Raw genomic sequence first — 15,276 nt, 5'->3', positions numbered from 1 at the left:
CTGTGGTTCAGAACCAGCTCCGCAGAGGCGTCGGAGGACAGAGGCAGCTGCTGGTCTCCAGCTTCTTCTCCGAACTCAAACAGCTCCGGGAGCTCCAGAGCCAAAGCGCTCCAGCTCAGCAGGCAGACCAGAAACCAGCGGCGGGTCCGGGACACGCGACCCATCTTCAGTCCCGGGAGGAGCGGCGGAAGAGTCGGTACGGCGCTTCACTGATGGAGTGACCAAGTGATGGAGAGAAACTCGGGAGGAGGGAGGCTGGGAGGGAGGAATGAAGATCACCAGGTGAAACAACCATTCTACTTCCGGTACTTTTTTCCTTTTCAAAATAAAAGTCATGTAAACCATTTCAGATTAACAACAAAGTCAAACTTTGCTGAAAGCTCTATCTAACAAAAGTTTTTTCTTGCTTCAAACCAAATCATATTTTTATTTTTTATTTTTTTTATTATAATTGAGCTACTGAGGTCTGCTGCATCTCACCTTTTCCTCAGATTTGAACAGGTCCCCTCTCGCTAGGACGCTAGCGCCATCTTCTGAAATGTAATTGTAAGTGTAAACTATTATTTTTACTATTACTTTGCAAAGTTTAAGAAAGTGAAAAGTTGTTGTTCACATCTTGTAATAAAGGATCAGGTTTCTAATAGTGCCATTACTTCTTAGTCGTTGATTGGTCCACATTTATTTTCTAAGTCTACTCCTGCTCCCACTCTGGTAATATTTAAATCAATTAAAATCAAATTTAAAATGTTACCTTTTAAATGAAATTTAAAGCATTCTGGATAGTTATTTTAATTTGATTATGCCATTTTAGGCAAAAGAAATAAAATAAAATATGTCATTTTGTGAGGAGATTTAACAATTGAACCACCCCTCACACCTCAAACCTAAAATTAGCGGTGCAACAAAAATGGCAAACAATATTGGAGCCATACAATCTTACAATTTGGATCCAGATTCCAGCTCAGAGATGTTCACAAAGATTTTCATGGATCTATTTGTCTGCAAGTGCACGCATCAGAATGGAGAAGAACAGGGAGCTTGTAGTTCTGCTAGTGTATTTTTGTCACAAATACAATCTTTTTGACACAGAAATTGTTCATCTACTTCTAAATCACAACAATTCCGATAAAGAAAAACTCAGAAATACTATTTTAAGCTTCATTTCTCTTATGTCCTTAATGGAATAATACCACAGGAACGTGTTAAAAAAGACCAAAAACACAACTTTTATCAAAGTGGGTTTTTCAGTTTAAACTAAACCGGACAGTCTTATTCTGATCAGAGTCTGATGTCCAGGTTTTCATCAACCGACACACAAAAATGTTTATTATGTGGTTTAAAGTGTGTACTAAACCTTCATATTAATATGGCAACCTTGGTTTTAATGACTTGTTTATTAATCAACCTACATTTGGTAATTAAAGTGTAATATATATATATATTACAACAATTTAAACCATGCTCTGATTTTTTTTTTTTTTTTTTTTTGCAAATGTAGAGTAGAGACCTCCAGCATCCAATTTTCTACTCAGACCATTCACTGTTTCCTTGTCCTCATGTAGGACGATATCGCCATCTTCTGGAATTGAACTATAAATGTACGTTTACTTTTTTTACTCCGATACTTCAAAAATTTCTCTTCCAGTTTAAATTAGAGCAAACCTGCTTGTAGTAACCACTGCTAATTAATTCTTTTCTTGATGACCCTTCAAGCTTCATTAATGTGAATCAGCACTTCTGGGAAACTGCACCTTTTCAGTTCTATTTAAACTCCCACTCCAACTATAATTTATCCATTGTAAAATCGCTTCTAGTGGTCTTTTAATTGTGATTATGCAGATTTCAGCCTAAATCAAGAAGCTTGTGTCCTTTTTTAAAAAGATATTTTCTGCAGATCAGCAGGAGCTCATTGAAAATTCACCTGAGTTGTGGGTGTGACTGTTGGCGTGGAAGTTAGCCTCAGCTTATTTCCCATCAGCCCTTTGTTTACACTCTCTCCCACAAGCTTTTTTTTCTTTTTATTGAGCAACTACACACTACAGAACAAAAAATGGCTTTAAATGATAGAACAGAGTTATTACAATCGAACAGAGGGGGCAATTGCAGCTTTAAACAACAAAAACAGAATCAATGAAATTTTTTCTGACGCCCAATAGTTTCATATTTGAGGTTTGATTTAAAGAGCCTGAACAAAAACACAGACGGTTCAGAGGGTTCATCAGTTTCCTGCGTCATCACTGATTTTTACAATATTAATGTTCTGCCAGGAAGCATTTGGCAGAGAAGCTGCAGCACAGACTGCTGTCTTCTTTTGACACTAGTTACTTCAGAATGCTGTGATTTCTCAGATGTGTGATTCCTGTTTGGTTTTTCTCTTCTCTCAGACTGCAGCCAAGCTCGGCAGAAAGTCAGGAACTGCTTTGAGTCCAGCTCTTTTGCACCATCTCGTTTCAGGACAGTAGCTGGTCATCATCTGCAGCTGTTGCTGTGAAGAAGACGGAGTCTGAATCAGAATCCAGTTGGTGCTGCTCAGGTTTTGGCTTGTGACACTTCTTCACTTGTTGGGGCACGGTCTGGAGTACGCTTCTTCTCTAGTTTAGGTGTGATGTCTTTGGGATGTCTTCCTCCCCAGCTTCCTTGGCCTTGACCACGTGGGTTGCAAGTAGTTTAGTTTAGTTTACACGCGCAGACGTAATAGATGCCAAGCTCCCGCAGAGTATACGTAGATCGTGCTTGTGCGGAAGTCAGTAGTGTGTTTGAGATGATCGGCGCCAGGGAAAAGGCGCCTGAGATGAGGGCGAACGCTGATTTTCAGCAAGACTGAACGAGAACAAGAACATTTGATTAAAAAATGTCTCTCCCCTTTAAAGTGATCTATTCTATTATCTATTTCATTGTTTTTTAATGTTTGTATTTTTTAGAGCTGGGAATTGGAAAAAAAAAAAAAAAAAAAAAACTAATCGCTGGAAAAAATGAATTGCGATTAATCACAATTGACTTTTTTTTTTGTTTGTCACAGTATTTGTCCACCACTTATCTGTGAATAATCTCAATATAAAAATCACACAAAACTGTACATTTAGAACAGTTATTTTAAATTAAGACTCTCAATATATTTAAAAAAAACAGATCACACTTTTGATTTACAATGTTTTACTTGGTAAATTTTCATGACATTATGCTGCTTTTGAACAAAACTCACTGTGGAATCCTAAATCGATGAAGCAAAGCGAAGGACTGCTGCTCCTCAGGTGAAATTAATATGCGTCAAGGAAAATTAACACGTTAGTTAACGCGGGGATGTTCACAGTCCTAGTATTTCTTTTATCAATAGTTATTTTAATTGCATCACATTTGTGTTTTTATTTCATATTCTTAGATAATTCAACATCTGTCCGAGGACGACAGACTAAAAAACAGCTGCTGGGTTCATTTAATGAGAACTTTCCCAGAGAAATAAATAAAAGTGAATTTAACTTTAAAGGCAACGATAAAACACAGATGCTTTGAGCTGCCGGTACTTGCGAGTTCCTTTTGTTCCATAACTGCAAATGTCCTGATCAGTGGCTGCAGGTTCATGTGTGAAGCTGTACCTCAAAGAAAATGAAAAAAAAGAGTGAATATGAAGTTTTTTTTTTTTTTTTTAAATAAGATAAAGTTTTTGTTCTCGGCTGAGCTCACACTTTGCCACAGCAGGATGGTAACATTTAACGATAGAAAGAAAGAAAAAAAAAAACATGATTCTGAACCCAAAACAACTAATTTTTTGGGAGAGAACGCGCCAAATTGAAATAAATAAATTTGGAGGCTGCAAGACAAACCAACAGAAAGGTGAGTCACTTTTCACTGTGTGAACTAAAGCAGTAACTCGTGTGGCAATTAACTGCAAAAACTAATTGTTGGTAATCACCAACTAGCAGGTGTGGCAATTAAAATCCAGCAGGTTTCTGCAATCAAGCAGGTGTGACCAATTACCAGCAGGCAGGTCGAAGCAACTAACAAACCCAGCGTGACCCAACACCAGGTGAGAAAATTAACACCTGATGGGTGAAAGTAGGTGAAGGAGTCTGCGTGAGCAACTTATAACGGAGAAGAAGACTGAAAATAAACGGGAATGTACACATGTGGTGAGCAGTGATGGTAAAAATGGAATAAATTATTTGGAACAATTGTTCCAAAAACAGATTCAGTCTCATGGAAGGTTTGAAACACCTTAGAACCGCCACATCTAGGGGCTAAAAAATGCTCTCAAACTTCTGAACTTAATACATTTGGATGTTTCATGTGTTTATAGTGTCTTTTTGAACGTCATAGATTCGAGCAGATGTAAGTTTTTGTTTTCCTAATAAAAAGATATTTTATAGTCAAACTGTAGAAACACTGAATGAGGTGGAATTCTGTAATGATAAAAAAAAGAAATAAAAATACATATTAAAGAAGAAGAAAATGAGGAATAAGATTGAAGATGATTGAAGACAAAGAAGATTATGTAAAAAGATCAAGAAAAAAAATAAAAGAAGATTAAGATAAAGATTAAGAAAGCCTTTATTTGTCCCACAATGGGGAAATTGTAATATGCAACAGCTCAGGTACAGTCAGAAGGTGAGAGAGGATAAAAATAAAATCTACATTATAAAGAGCTAAGACGATGGGATACCCTTACATTATAAAAAGAGCTAAGGAGTAAGATACAATATACAAAGAATAATCAGTAATTTATGGCATATTGACAGTTATTGCAAGAAGATTGAAAATGAAGATGAAAACGAAGATTTAAGAAGGTTAATAAATACAACGGAAGAGGATGATGATGAAAGAAATAAGATGGAAGAAAGAAGTAAAAAATGAAATATAGGAAGAAGAGGCAAGATGAAGAATTTGCACCAGACTAAGTGGGATTAAGTTAAGAAGAACAAAATGAGCTAAATAAGACGCCAACATTTCATACTTAAAACAATCAGGAAATCAACACAATTTTAAACACATCATAAGATCAGGAAATATAAAAAAAAAGTTTATTTTGGTTTTGCTGTACATTAAAATTTTGAATTAAAAATGAAAACACTTCTAGTTTCCTTTACTCTTTTTTTTCTAAATATCACAGTTAATAAAAATAAGTGAACCAAATGACATTGGTGGTATTTCTCCGTGCTGTTCCAGACGTCATCTCAGAGCGGAGGCTATAAATGGAGCTGTGGGCGGACCTCTTTTTGTTGGGGTTGCGGGATGAGAGGAGCCTCAAAGCCGCCAGTCTCTTATGTAACAGAAGAGGAGGAGATCTATATTAAGGTGGTCCTGGCAGCAGCGTGGATGATGACGCTCACTACCGTCAGACGGGGACTGAATAAAGAGCTGAATGAATCACTCCATCCATTGTAAATCTTCACGAGTGAAGGCACAACAGTGTTTTAGATGGTTTAAAAATAACGAAGGTGATGCTGGTGCAGCCTTGAACCTCGTTTCAGTTTTATGGTGCTTTACTGTTTATTAAGACAAATAAGAAACATAAAAAATAAAGTTGTTTTTTTATCACTTCCTTAACACAAATTTCCAATGTTATTTTCCCTTAATTTATAAACATATTTTTAAATCAACAATTTTAGTTCATTTTTTTCATCTTTTCAGTTACAGTCATATTTATTTATGATATTTTAAGCCTTTTCCGTGCATATTACTATGAATATGAACGTGTGTGAGACTGGTCCACGTAGCCCCTCCCTCCTTCCAGATCCCTCTCTCCTCTTTTCTCCGCAGCATCCCTCCTCCTGCGCAGCCACTTGCCTGTGTTTGAAGCAGCGCCATGTGACCAGCAGCCACCAATCACAGTGCTCCGAGCACCGGCAAAAAGAGGGGAGTTGTCTCTCCTCATCCTCACCCTCCTCTTTTTCCCTGGGAATCAGACGGTGTGCCTGCAGGAGTTGGGATAAATGAGAGGGGATTCATCACCTTCACGTTATTTAGTCTGTCTTTGACCCTCAGAGGAGCTCCTGCTCCCAATCTGGTCACGTTTCCTTTTCTGTACAGCCTCCCCCGCAGGAAAAAGAAGAATGAATGGGGAGGTGATGGGAGGGAACCCTGCACAGGAGCAGCAGCATGCCGGCAACGGCTCTCACCTTCCTCCTCCTCCCACCATGACTCCAGCCATCCCCCCGTACGTCAAGCTGGGGCTGACCGTCGTCTACACCATCTTCTACTCGCTGCTTTTCGCCTTCGTCTATGCCCAGCTCTGGCTGGTTCTGCGGTACCGACACAAGCGTTTCAGCTACCAGACGGCCTTCCTGTTCCTGTGTCTGCTGTGGGCTGCCCTCAGGGCCCTCCTCTTCTCCTTCTACTTCAGGGACTGTGTGACCGCCAACACCTTCGGACCCTTCGCCTTCTGGCTGCTCTACTGCTTTCCAGTTTGCCTCCAGTTCTTCACTCTCAGCCTGATGAACCTGTACTGTGCTCAGGTGAGGAGGGGGCAGTGGGGGCAGCTGACTGAGTCATTAAGCCTGAAAAGAAATCAAATTGTTTTGAATAAGCACATTAATTGAGAGAAGATGCTAGTTTTTGCTTTTTATTGTATGTGCATGAACTCTGGGTTTTAACGAAGTGACCCAAGAAATTCAAGAAAAGCTATAAAGATTCAAATGGTGTTTTAAAAGATTGTACAATGTCTTATTGGAACGATGAATCCTTTTGTAGGAGATTTGGTTTTGCAAAGTTCTGTGACATCACATCCGTTAGCTTCGCCCCTGAAACCCCTCTTTATGAAGGTCTCCTGCCACACATCATATCATCCTTTATTTATTTTTTGTCATGCAAATTTGCTCTTGCAGAATATGGATTGATACATCTGATTTATGTCAATTATCTGATTTTTAAACACCCATTCTGACGTAAATTGTTTTTTTTTTATGTTTTTGTGGCATTTTTCTATGGAGGACATATGAAAGGAAAATGAAGGCAAAATTGATCATCTCTATTCTTCGGTTTTAGTCATTTACAGTGTGGAATCTCTGTAAATCCTCAAGAAGAAGTTTTAGGGCAAAGACAAAAACAAAACAACTTTTTATAAATGTTTTTACAGGTAGAATGACAAAATGTTATAAACAAAAATTGCTTTTAAAATAGGGATGTTAAAGATACTAGAAACGTATCGGAAAAATAGATTGGGCAGAATCGGATGAGGATGTAAAAAATAGATGGAAAATTGATCAAGTATCTGCAATATTGTTTGAAAACCGTAGATATAAACAAGATTATGTTGGTAAAAATTTATCAAATCAATCAAAATCAGAAGTAAATAATTGATTTCTGGCAAACTGCGGTTTCTCTTTCTGATTTTTTTCTACTGTTTTAGTTTTTTTATGTTCATGCGATGCAAACAAAAAAAAGTCCAATCATAAGCTCTCTACTGTAAAAAGTATATTTTAAAAAAACAACCTTCAATGCATTTTAAAGAACAACAGCTGACCAATAGCAATGTTTATTTATTTATTTTGCGTTCCCACTCCATTTTCAGACATTGAATTTACACACATGCATTGTGCTCACAATCTGGCTTTAACGTCACTTCCCTCTATGTGTTCTTATCATTTTAAAATGTAAAAAAGCATCCAGCATAAACACATTTAGAAACATATCAGATCCACTGAGCAGAATAATAAATTGTAATGGACGTCTCAGGCTGACAGTTTGTTGAATTTTGCCTTCGATAAGTGGTGTGCTCCCATTTGACATTTGAAATTCAATCCTCGGCACTTGTTGGGATTTATGCCTGACATGAAGTGGACGATGTACGAGCAAACGGCTGCAGATTGAACATAATTCAGCTCGTCTTTTTCATAGTGAATCTATAAAGGAAGGGCTGCAGTCACTTCATCTGTCTTGTGATCAGATGAACAATCGATCAATCGCGGCGACGACAGGATGAGGGTCTAAAGCTGTTGAGAGATCAGTTTAAATGGATAAAAGGGAGTAAAAAGGAGGACAGAGAGGTCATCTTCATCATATCTGATCTCGGTGTAAATGTGGCTCAGCTCTGATAATTATCGTCTAACCTTGTAACGAAATCAAGTTTTTGATTTTGACAAACAGCAGAATGGAAATAAAAAAAAAAATAAGTAGAAAAGGAAGTCTGAGCAAACATTATACAGTCCATTGAAACTGTCATTTTTCATGATGAATGAAAGATTTAAACATAAAAAGTATGAGCTGTTTGGAAGTACATTCAGGTTAATAATAAAGCTTTTGTTAACCCTCCGTATGGCTAATTCTGTTGGCTCTTTAAAAAGCTTCTTCAGACATTTTTATTCAGACGGGCTTTTAGTTAACTTTTTTTTTTATTTATCATATTTATTTTATTTTATTATTTGTAATCATAGCTTGTAAAGCACTTTGTGGCTTTTACTTGTGAAAAGTGCTATATCAATTCTTCTTCCTCTTTTCAGGTTTATTTTAAGGCAAAGTCCAAGTACACGCCTGCGCTGCTGAAGTACAGGTAACTCCACTTATTCTGCTGCAAATATTTCCAAAGCTGAACTTTTTTTACCTTAAAACCTTGAGTTCCGACCAAAGCCCAAACCAGATCTCTCCTGCAGACTGCCTCTGTACCTGCTTTTCCTGGGGGTCAGTCTCATCTTCTTGGCGGTCAATCTGGTGTGCGCCCTGCTGGTCAAGATGACGGCCGCTGACGTCAAAACCATCGTCCTGGTGAGAGTGACCATCAACGACAGCCTGTTCGTGCTCTGCGCCGTCTCGCTATCCGTCTGCCTCTACAAGGTCGTCAAGATGTCTTTGGCCAGCGTCTACCTGGAGACCAAGGTACAGGTGACCAAAGTGCAGCCAATAGAAATACATCAGGATGAAATAGAATGACTTGAATGAGGACCTCGGTGTGCAGGGCACGTCCGTCTGTCAGGTGACTCTGATTGGGATCATGGTGGTTCTGCTGTACGCGTCCCGAGCTTGTTATAACCTGGTGGTGCTCGCCCTCACGAACATCGAGAACATCAACTCCTTTGACTACGACTGGTACAACGTCTCCGACCAGGTGAGGATGGTTTCAGGCTGCCGCCTGTTCACTGCAGGGTGGTTTGCTAATGGCTGCCTAACCAAAACTACCTAAAGAAAACAAATAAACAAAGCCAACAAACTAAGACTACCAACCCCAAACTAAAATAACAAAACCCAGCAGTGTAAGACTGCTGAGGACAAAGAGGAGAAAAGGAACAGATAATTAAGAAATAAAATAAAGATAAAATAGCATTTTTTAAGGTAAGGATTACTTAATTAGCGTGTATTTAATTTAGATTAGTTAAATGTATAAATTGATGTCTGAGGTGCACATAGATGATCAAGTATGTAGGTTTTACATCCCTGTTGACCTGAAGATGTTTTGTTTGCCTCCAGAATGCACAGATTTTGTATGCATTCTTTTTATATTTTTGCTTTTGTTCATGCCAAAGAATAGACATCATTCATATTTATAATTAAAAACACAGAAGGTCATTAAAGCAAATCCAAATTTCCTGAAGGCCAAAGTAAGACTATGCTGCTCCTTCTAGGTTTTGATCAATAGAAATCGACCTCAAATGGCTCTTTTACTGTTAAAGGTTACCGACTCCTGATTTAAAACAATAAAATCAATCATCATTACTGATCACATGTACAGTTGAACTGAGTTTTAGTTCAAACAGCTTCTCTGATGTTTGGCGTTTATACACTTTAAATTGCGAAATAATCTTCAATACTGTACTTTACTTTTGAATCATTTAACCCTTTAACACCGGAGCTCTAGTGTTTACATTCTTTGATTTACTGTGATCTTTTAATTGTAAACACGATCAATGTAATTCCAGTGGATTTTGAAGGAGAAAAGCGGCGCGAGTGATTAATGTTTTTAGTTCTTCACTGCATCCCAAAAAGCTACGATTTTCATCAGAGTGGGAATTTAGAGTTGCACAGCAAAAACAAGACAAAATGAGTCATCTAAAGAGGCTCTTTAGCTTTAATGATCAATAAAAGCTATAAATACTAAATGATAGTTTAGTTATTTAAGTTTTGTCCTTTTTGCTTAGATTTTTAACACGTCAAACAGCTAAGAAAACAAGAATTAATAATTTACTGTCAGAAATTCTGTAGAAATGTTATTTAAATCTGTTTGATAATTTGTAGTTGGTCAATCAAAGCGTTTTATTTTGGTAAATTACACTAAGCTGGTTAAAGTTTTGAACAAATGCAGTTTAAAATGATTGAAAATGATTTAGAGTTATGTGTTTTGTGCCACTTTTCAGAGAATGACAATAAAAAGCTCAGTTTATTCTAAATGTTTATTTATTGTTTTTTTAATCAATAGATTCTACTAAAATGTCGTTTAGATCAGAGAATAAAGAGGAAAAAAATGATGCTGGCAAACCAAAATCCTAATGATAAAAACATTGTTTTTGACTGTGTTGCATTTTTAAATTAAGCAAAGCTGCTGCAGGAGGAGGACATTTTTTTGACACAGTGTGGTTTTATTTTGAAAGGAACTAGTGTAAAAGTAAAAGTAAAGTAAACAAAGCTACAATTGTTATATATATAAATAGATACTGTTGTACTGTTAATAATGTTGTAATTCAATTATTGTAATATTAAATTTACATTAATAAATCAACATTTAATTGACAAAAAAAGCATAATTTTTTTAAGTGATTAAGTGAGACTTTGTGGCTCTTGTTGGGTTCTGGTCTGTAAGAAACTAGACCAAATGGATCTTTTAGTGTTAATGGTTGCAGATCCCTGGTCTAGATGTTCCAGTCTTTGAGCAGGTGTAGAAAGCTAAAGAGAACTAGAATTTCCAAAGAGAAAACAGATCAGGAAATGAACGTTTGAAGTGTGTATCTATGCAGGCAGATTTACGGTCTTCCCTGGGAGACGCCGGCTACATCGTGTTCGGGGTGATTCTGTTCGTCTGGGAGCTGCTGCCCACCTCGCTGGTCGTCTTCTTCTTCAGGGTCAGACGGCCGCCTCAAGACCGGGTTAGTCACCAGCAGCCATCTGTTTGATGTGAAAACAAATTCAATCGTTTCCCAAGTCTCATCCAGTCCTGATCTTCTGCATGAAGCTGATACAAATACTCAGATTTATTATACTTATGCTGAAAGTAAAATCCTCTCACTGCCTCTTTGAAAGTCAGTTTTATCTTCGTCCACAGAGCACCACAGGAATACCCAACCACGTTCTCTCCTCCAGAGGATACTTCTTTGATAACCCTCGTCGCTATGACAGCGATGATGACCTGGCGTGGAGCATCCCTCCTCAGAACGCATCAGCGAGGTACCACTCACTTTTGTAATAACTTGTTTTTATACCATGGTCTGGGTGAATACTCGATTCTGATTGGCTGCTAGGTATGGATTAAAAAGTGATAATCCACAGTGATAATGCACACCTAAAAAGAGGTTCTGGTCACATGGCGGGCTGCACGGTGGCGCAGTGGTTAGCGCTCTTGCCTCACAGCGAGAAGGCCCCGGTTCGAATCCCGGCTGGGACCTTTCTGTGTGGAGTTTGCATGTTCTCCCCGTGCATGCGTGGGTTTTCACCGGGGACTCCGGCTTCCTCCCACCGTCCAAAAACATGCTTCATAGGTTAATTGGTGACTCTAAATTGCCCCTAGGTGTGAATGTGAGAGTGAATGTGTGTGTGATTGAGGCCCTGAGACAGACTGGCGACCTGTCCAGGGTGTACCCCGCCTTCGCCCATCAGTAGCCGGGATAGGCTCCGGCACCCCCGCGACCCCGAAAGGGACACAGCGGTCAAGAAGATGGATGGATGGTCACATGGCCCAAATGCTCTGTGTCACTGCGCGGGCTTCTTTAAAACAAAATTTTGCACCATCTTCGGAACAAAAACAAGCAGTAAGAGGTGAACTTCCTGTCTGAACTGATGCTTCATTTATCCTATCATGGCGATCAACATTTATATTGCTTTTCTTTGCTTTCCCTTCAGTGTCAGCTCAGCAGGATGTTGTCCTGTTACCATAACAACTAGCCACACCACCAATCAAATAGTGTAGTATCTGTGAAAAAGTGAGCTAAACCAAAGAAAAATAAACATAATCATTTCCAGAATAAAGTATCGTAGCTACAAAAAATTGATTGAATATTGATTTCTTTGGTAAGCGACCATAGTATAAGCAGGATAATGGCTGTCGAAGTGTGCATTATCAAAAAAACGCGGCTCAGGCTTCCTTGTTATACGTTAATTTCTGATAATGCACACTTTGTCAGGCATTATCTTTTACAAATTTATACACAAAATGATTTCACTCTTAGTAAAATTATACGTCCTTGCAATAAAAGTGTGTTTCAATAAAACTTTAGTATATGTATGTCTTGGAAAATAGATTTTAAAAATTATATATATATTTAAGAAATAAATGAAGGGCATAAGTTGGCAGTGTAATATCATCACAGAAATTTTATTAAAAATAAAACATATTTTGAAAATACTTACATAAAGATTACATGGAAATTCAACATATTCTGGGGATGCTGAATCCATTGACTGTAGAATCAATCAATGACCTGATGGATTAGATAGAAACAAAAACCATCATACTAATGGAAATCCAAGGAGGGAGTAAAAGATTTATGATTAATAAACAGACATTATTGTGTTCTTCATGTTTCTAAGAAGATGTAAAAAAAATGTTTTCTTCAGTATTAAAAGCTTTAATTGATTAATTGATTGAAAAGTGAACTTTTGATGTCATAATCTCACAAGATAAGTGATATATTTTGACAATTTAAATGTGTTATTCAAATAAATAAAAGAGGTTTCTACATGATAAAGAAGTCAAATCAATGTTTAGATAAACCACAGAGGCATGTCCAAAGTGTGGCCAAATGGGACCCGCATTGAAACTGTGGCTCCTGTGTGTGCTATGTATCAATTGTGATTGGCTAAAGGAAATAATTAGCCATTGTGAACCTGTGAGTAGCCTTAAAGGCCAAAACTACAGTAGTTTTTCTGTATAATCAGTGTTATTTTTCTGTACACGATTTAAATTTAGAAATTTGCGATGATAATTTTGTCATGAACTTTACATATAAACCCAGATTTAACATTGACAGTTTTTTTTCATTATCTTGAAAACTGAAACTCACAGTAGTTTGTAGTCTGTATTTCAGTTTCATGTGAAGAAATGAAAGTATCTGTTCAGGCGTTTGACTTTCCTCCTGCGCCTTCCACAGCCTCTCCTCCGACTGCTACGACTGGGGCAGCCGCCACAGCAGCTTCACGGCGCACAGCCACGGCGACGAGCAGCGCCTCACCACGTCCACCGGCGAGCTGCAGCGGTATCCGTGACCTCCACCCACGCCCCACGCCCCCCTGTACAGCATCACTCTGCACTTTGACAGCCATCACAGAACGTGTCTGTTCCACTTCGGATGTGAACGTTTGGGAAGTTAGGGTAGATTTGGAAAAATGACAGGGTTCTGACAGAGACACAACTTTACTTTTCTTTAACATTTCTCTTCAGCTGAATGGGAGAGTAACTCTTTAAATCAACAGTTTTGACCTTTAAAATTGAAATTATTGAAATATTTACAGTTCTCAGATGCAGAATTTGTGCATTTCTTCAGTGACAGGAAATATTAATTCACATTTCTTTGGTCTTTCAACTAATTCACTAATTCACTGAATTCCCTTCCTATAAATTTAATAAACTTATATGATCTATGAAGTGAAATTTAATAAGTTTTAAATAATTACCAATTACTAAAACAACAGGTCACTAAAACCAAACTCCCAGATAAACTCAAACTTCTAAGAATGTACAGCTTTTTAATACTTAGCAGGATGTTGTAGAGTGGTGGTGAATGTCATTTTGAAGTGTTTTAATGAACATCACTCAGGTAGTCGGAATGTCAGTTTTTTTATTTGTTTTTTGAACATTGATTTATTTGATCTTTAACTACAACCTCTGATGAGCAACGATCACTGAGACACTTTGAAAAAGATCAAAAGATGATCGGAGTGGATCTTAAGTCTGATTGTACAGATAATTCTTACATTTCTCTTCAAACACTCTTTATTTTGGGTTAACTTCGAACCACTTCTTCTTCTTTTTTTTCCTTTTCCCTTCTGAGGTCACTATCACACATACATGATTTGTACTTTAATTAGCTAGTATTTCCTCATTTCCTATGCATTTCTTTAACAAAATCACAGTGTTTTTGTCCATCAGAAGTAAATTGTTCCTACAGCTTTGCAGTTTTTTCCCCCGTGTATTTTTACAAGCTGACCTCCTGCGGAGCAGAAGATTCACACTCTGGGTTTGTGGCGCCTAATGGACCTTTAACTTCATTAAAATCATGCTGTGAACGTGAGTCAGGTTTTGTTGTTCATCTGAGGTTGTTTTAGTTTATTTTTTCAACAGATTTAAAGGTCATTTAAAGAAAAACACAAGAAGAAAGTGAATAAAAAAAATCACATTTTCCAAAGCTATCACCTCTAAGTTTTAGAAAAGTGAAACTTTTACTCATGTGTTAAACAAGAAGAAACATTTTCAAAAACATTTGTAGTGAAGTCATTTTTTTCATCTTAAAGTGTAATTTAGTATTTCATGTCAACTCATTTAGTTGTTTCATATATAAAAGCACTGAGACTTCAACTATTTAGCAAAGTGTTTGAGAGAGAAAAAAAAATAGGATTTACATTTGAACATTTCATGACAGATGGAAATGGTTTTATGAAGGTTTGACAGGGTGTCTCCGAAAAGGTTTAGATTATGCATTTGTAATACATTTTGTACATTTTCTTTTGTACAGCTGGAGTAATTTGTTGTGGTTCGTGTGTGTGAAATGTTTTGAAGAAAAAGAGAATAAAGTGATAAGCTGCAGACTGCCATGTAGACTGGGTTTGATCTTTGTAATGGATGCAATAAATCTAAATCCATTTATCCGAAATGTGAAACGTTTCCAAATGTTTATTTGATTATTACAAAAACGGAATATATATATATCATTTTCCAACTATTTCTTTTCTGAATCTTGAATAACAATTTTATAAAATCTGTTTTCATTCTTAAAAGTCTTTTCACAAAAACGTTTTCTTTGCAAAATGTGTTTTTCTTTTTCTCAGACATAAAGTTATTCCAACTACATTTGAAATATTTTGTTAATTCTTCACCAAACATCAAATAAATTGGACTGGCTTTGATAAATCTCTGAATCTTCATTTATTTTCAGATTGTTCTGCATCTCTTTTGTTTTTTGCCAAACTCAGAAATAAAACGATTAAAAG

The 15,276-nt window shown here is 37.2% G+C and overlaps 2 protein-coding genes and 1 long non-coding RNA gene across 3 annotated transcripts in view; 2 read left to right on the top strand and 1 right to left on the bottom strand.

Moving 5' to 3' along the window:
• Positions 1-310, bottom strand: part of LOC112157133 (nidogen-1) — a gene marked incomplete in the record, with an annotated part of 41,953 nt that extends 41,643 nt beyond the window's left edge. The window contains 1 exon segment of the mRNA XM_024289704.2: positions 1-310. Within this exon segment, the coding sequence (XP_024145472.1) occupies positions 1-164 (164 nt within the window).
• Positions 311-501: 191 nt separating this feature from the next.
• LOC118599256 lies at positions 502-2,956 on the top strand. Its single transcript, XR_004948552.1, has 2 exons — positions 502-546; positions 2,455-2,956. It is a non-coding gene; the product is annotated as an uncharacterized LOC118599256 (long non-coding RNA).
• A 1,968-nt stretch (positions 2,957-4,924) lies between these two features.
• Positions 4,925-14,946, top strand: gpr137bb (G protein-coupled receptor 137Bb). Its single transcript, XM_036213993.1, has 7 exons — positions 4,925-6,449; positions 8,433-8,482; positions 8,583-8,805; positions 8,885-9,034; positions 10,875-11,003; positions 11,180-11,301; positions 13,221-14,946. The coding sequence occupies exons 1-7, from the start codon at positions 6,048-6,050 to the stop codon at positions 13,333-13,335; spliced, it is 1,191 nt and encodes a 396-aa protein (XP_036069886.1). The 5' UTR covers positions 4,925-6,047; the 3' UTR covers positions 13,336-14,946.
• The last annotated feature ends 330 nt before the right edge of the window (positions 14,947-15,276 follow it).

The sequence above is a fragment of the Oryzias melastigma genome, linkage group LG1, assembly GCF_002922805.2.
Source record: "Oryzias melastigma strain HK-1 linkage group LG1, ASM292280v2, whole genome shotgun sequence".
Classification (NCBI taxonomy): Eukaryota; Metazoa; Chordata; class Actinopteri; order Beloniformes; family Adrianichthyidae; genus Oryzias; species Oryzias melastigma.
This window is presented reverse-complemented; position numbering and strand designations above follow the sequence as displayed.

What these genes read in the sequence shown, in the direction of transcription:
- gpr137bb (XM_036213993.1), top strand. Translation starts at nt 6,048, where the DNA reads ATGAATGGGGAGGTGATGGGAGGGAACCCTGCACAGGAGCAGCAGCAT. An exon ending in TGAACCTGTACTGTGCTCAG is followed by an intron (nt 6,450 to 8,432) that starts GTGAGGAGGGGG and finishes TCCTCTTTTCAG; the next exon opens with GTTTATTTTAAGGCAAAGTC. An exon ending in CCTGCGCTGCTGAAGTACAG is followed by an intron (nt 8,483 to 8,582) that starts GTAACTCCACTT and finishes TCTCTCCTGCAG; the next exon opens with ACTGCCTCTGTACCTGCTTT.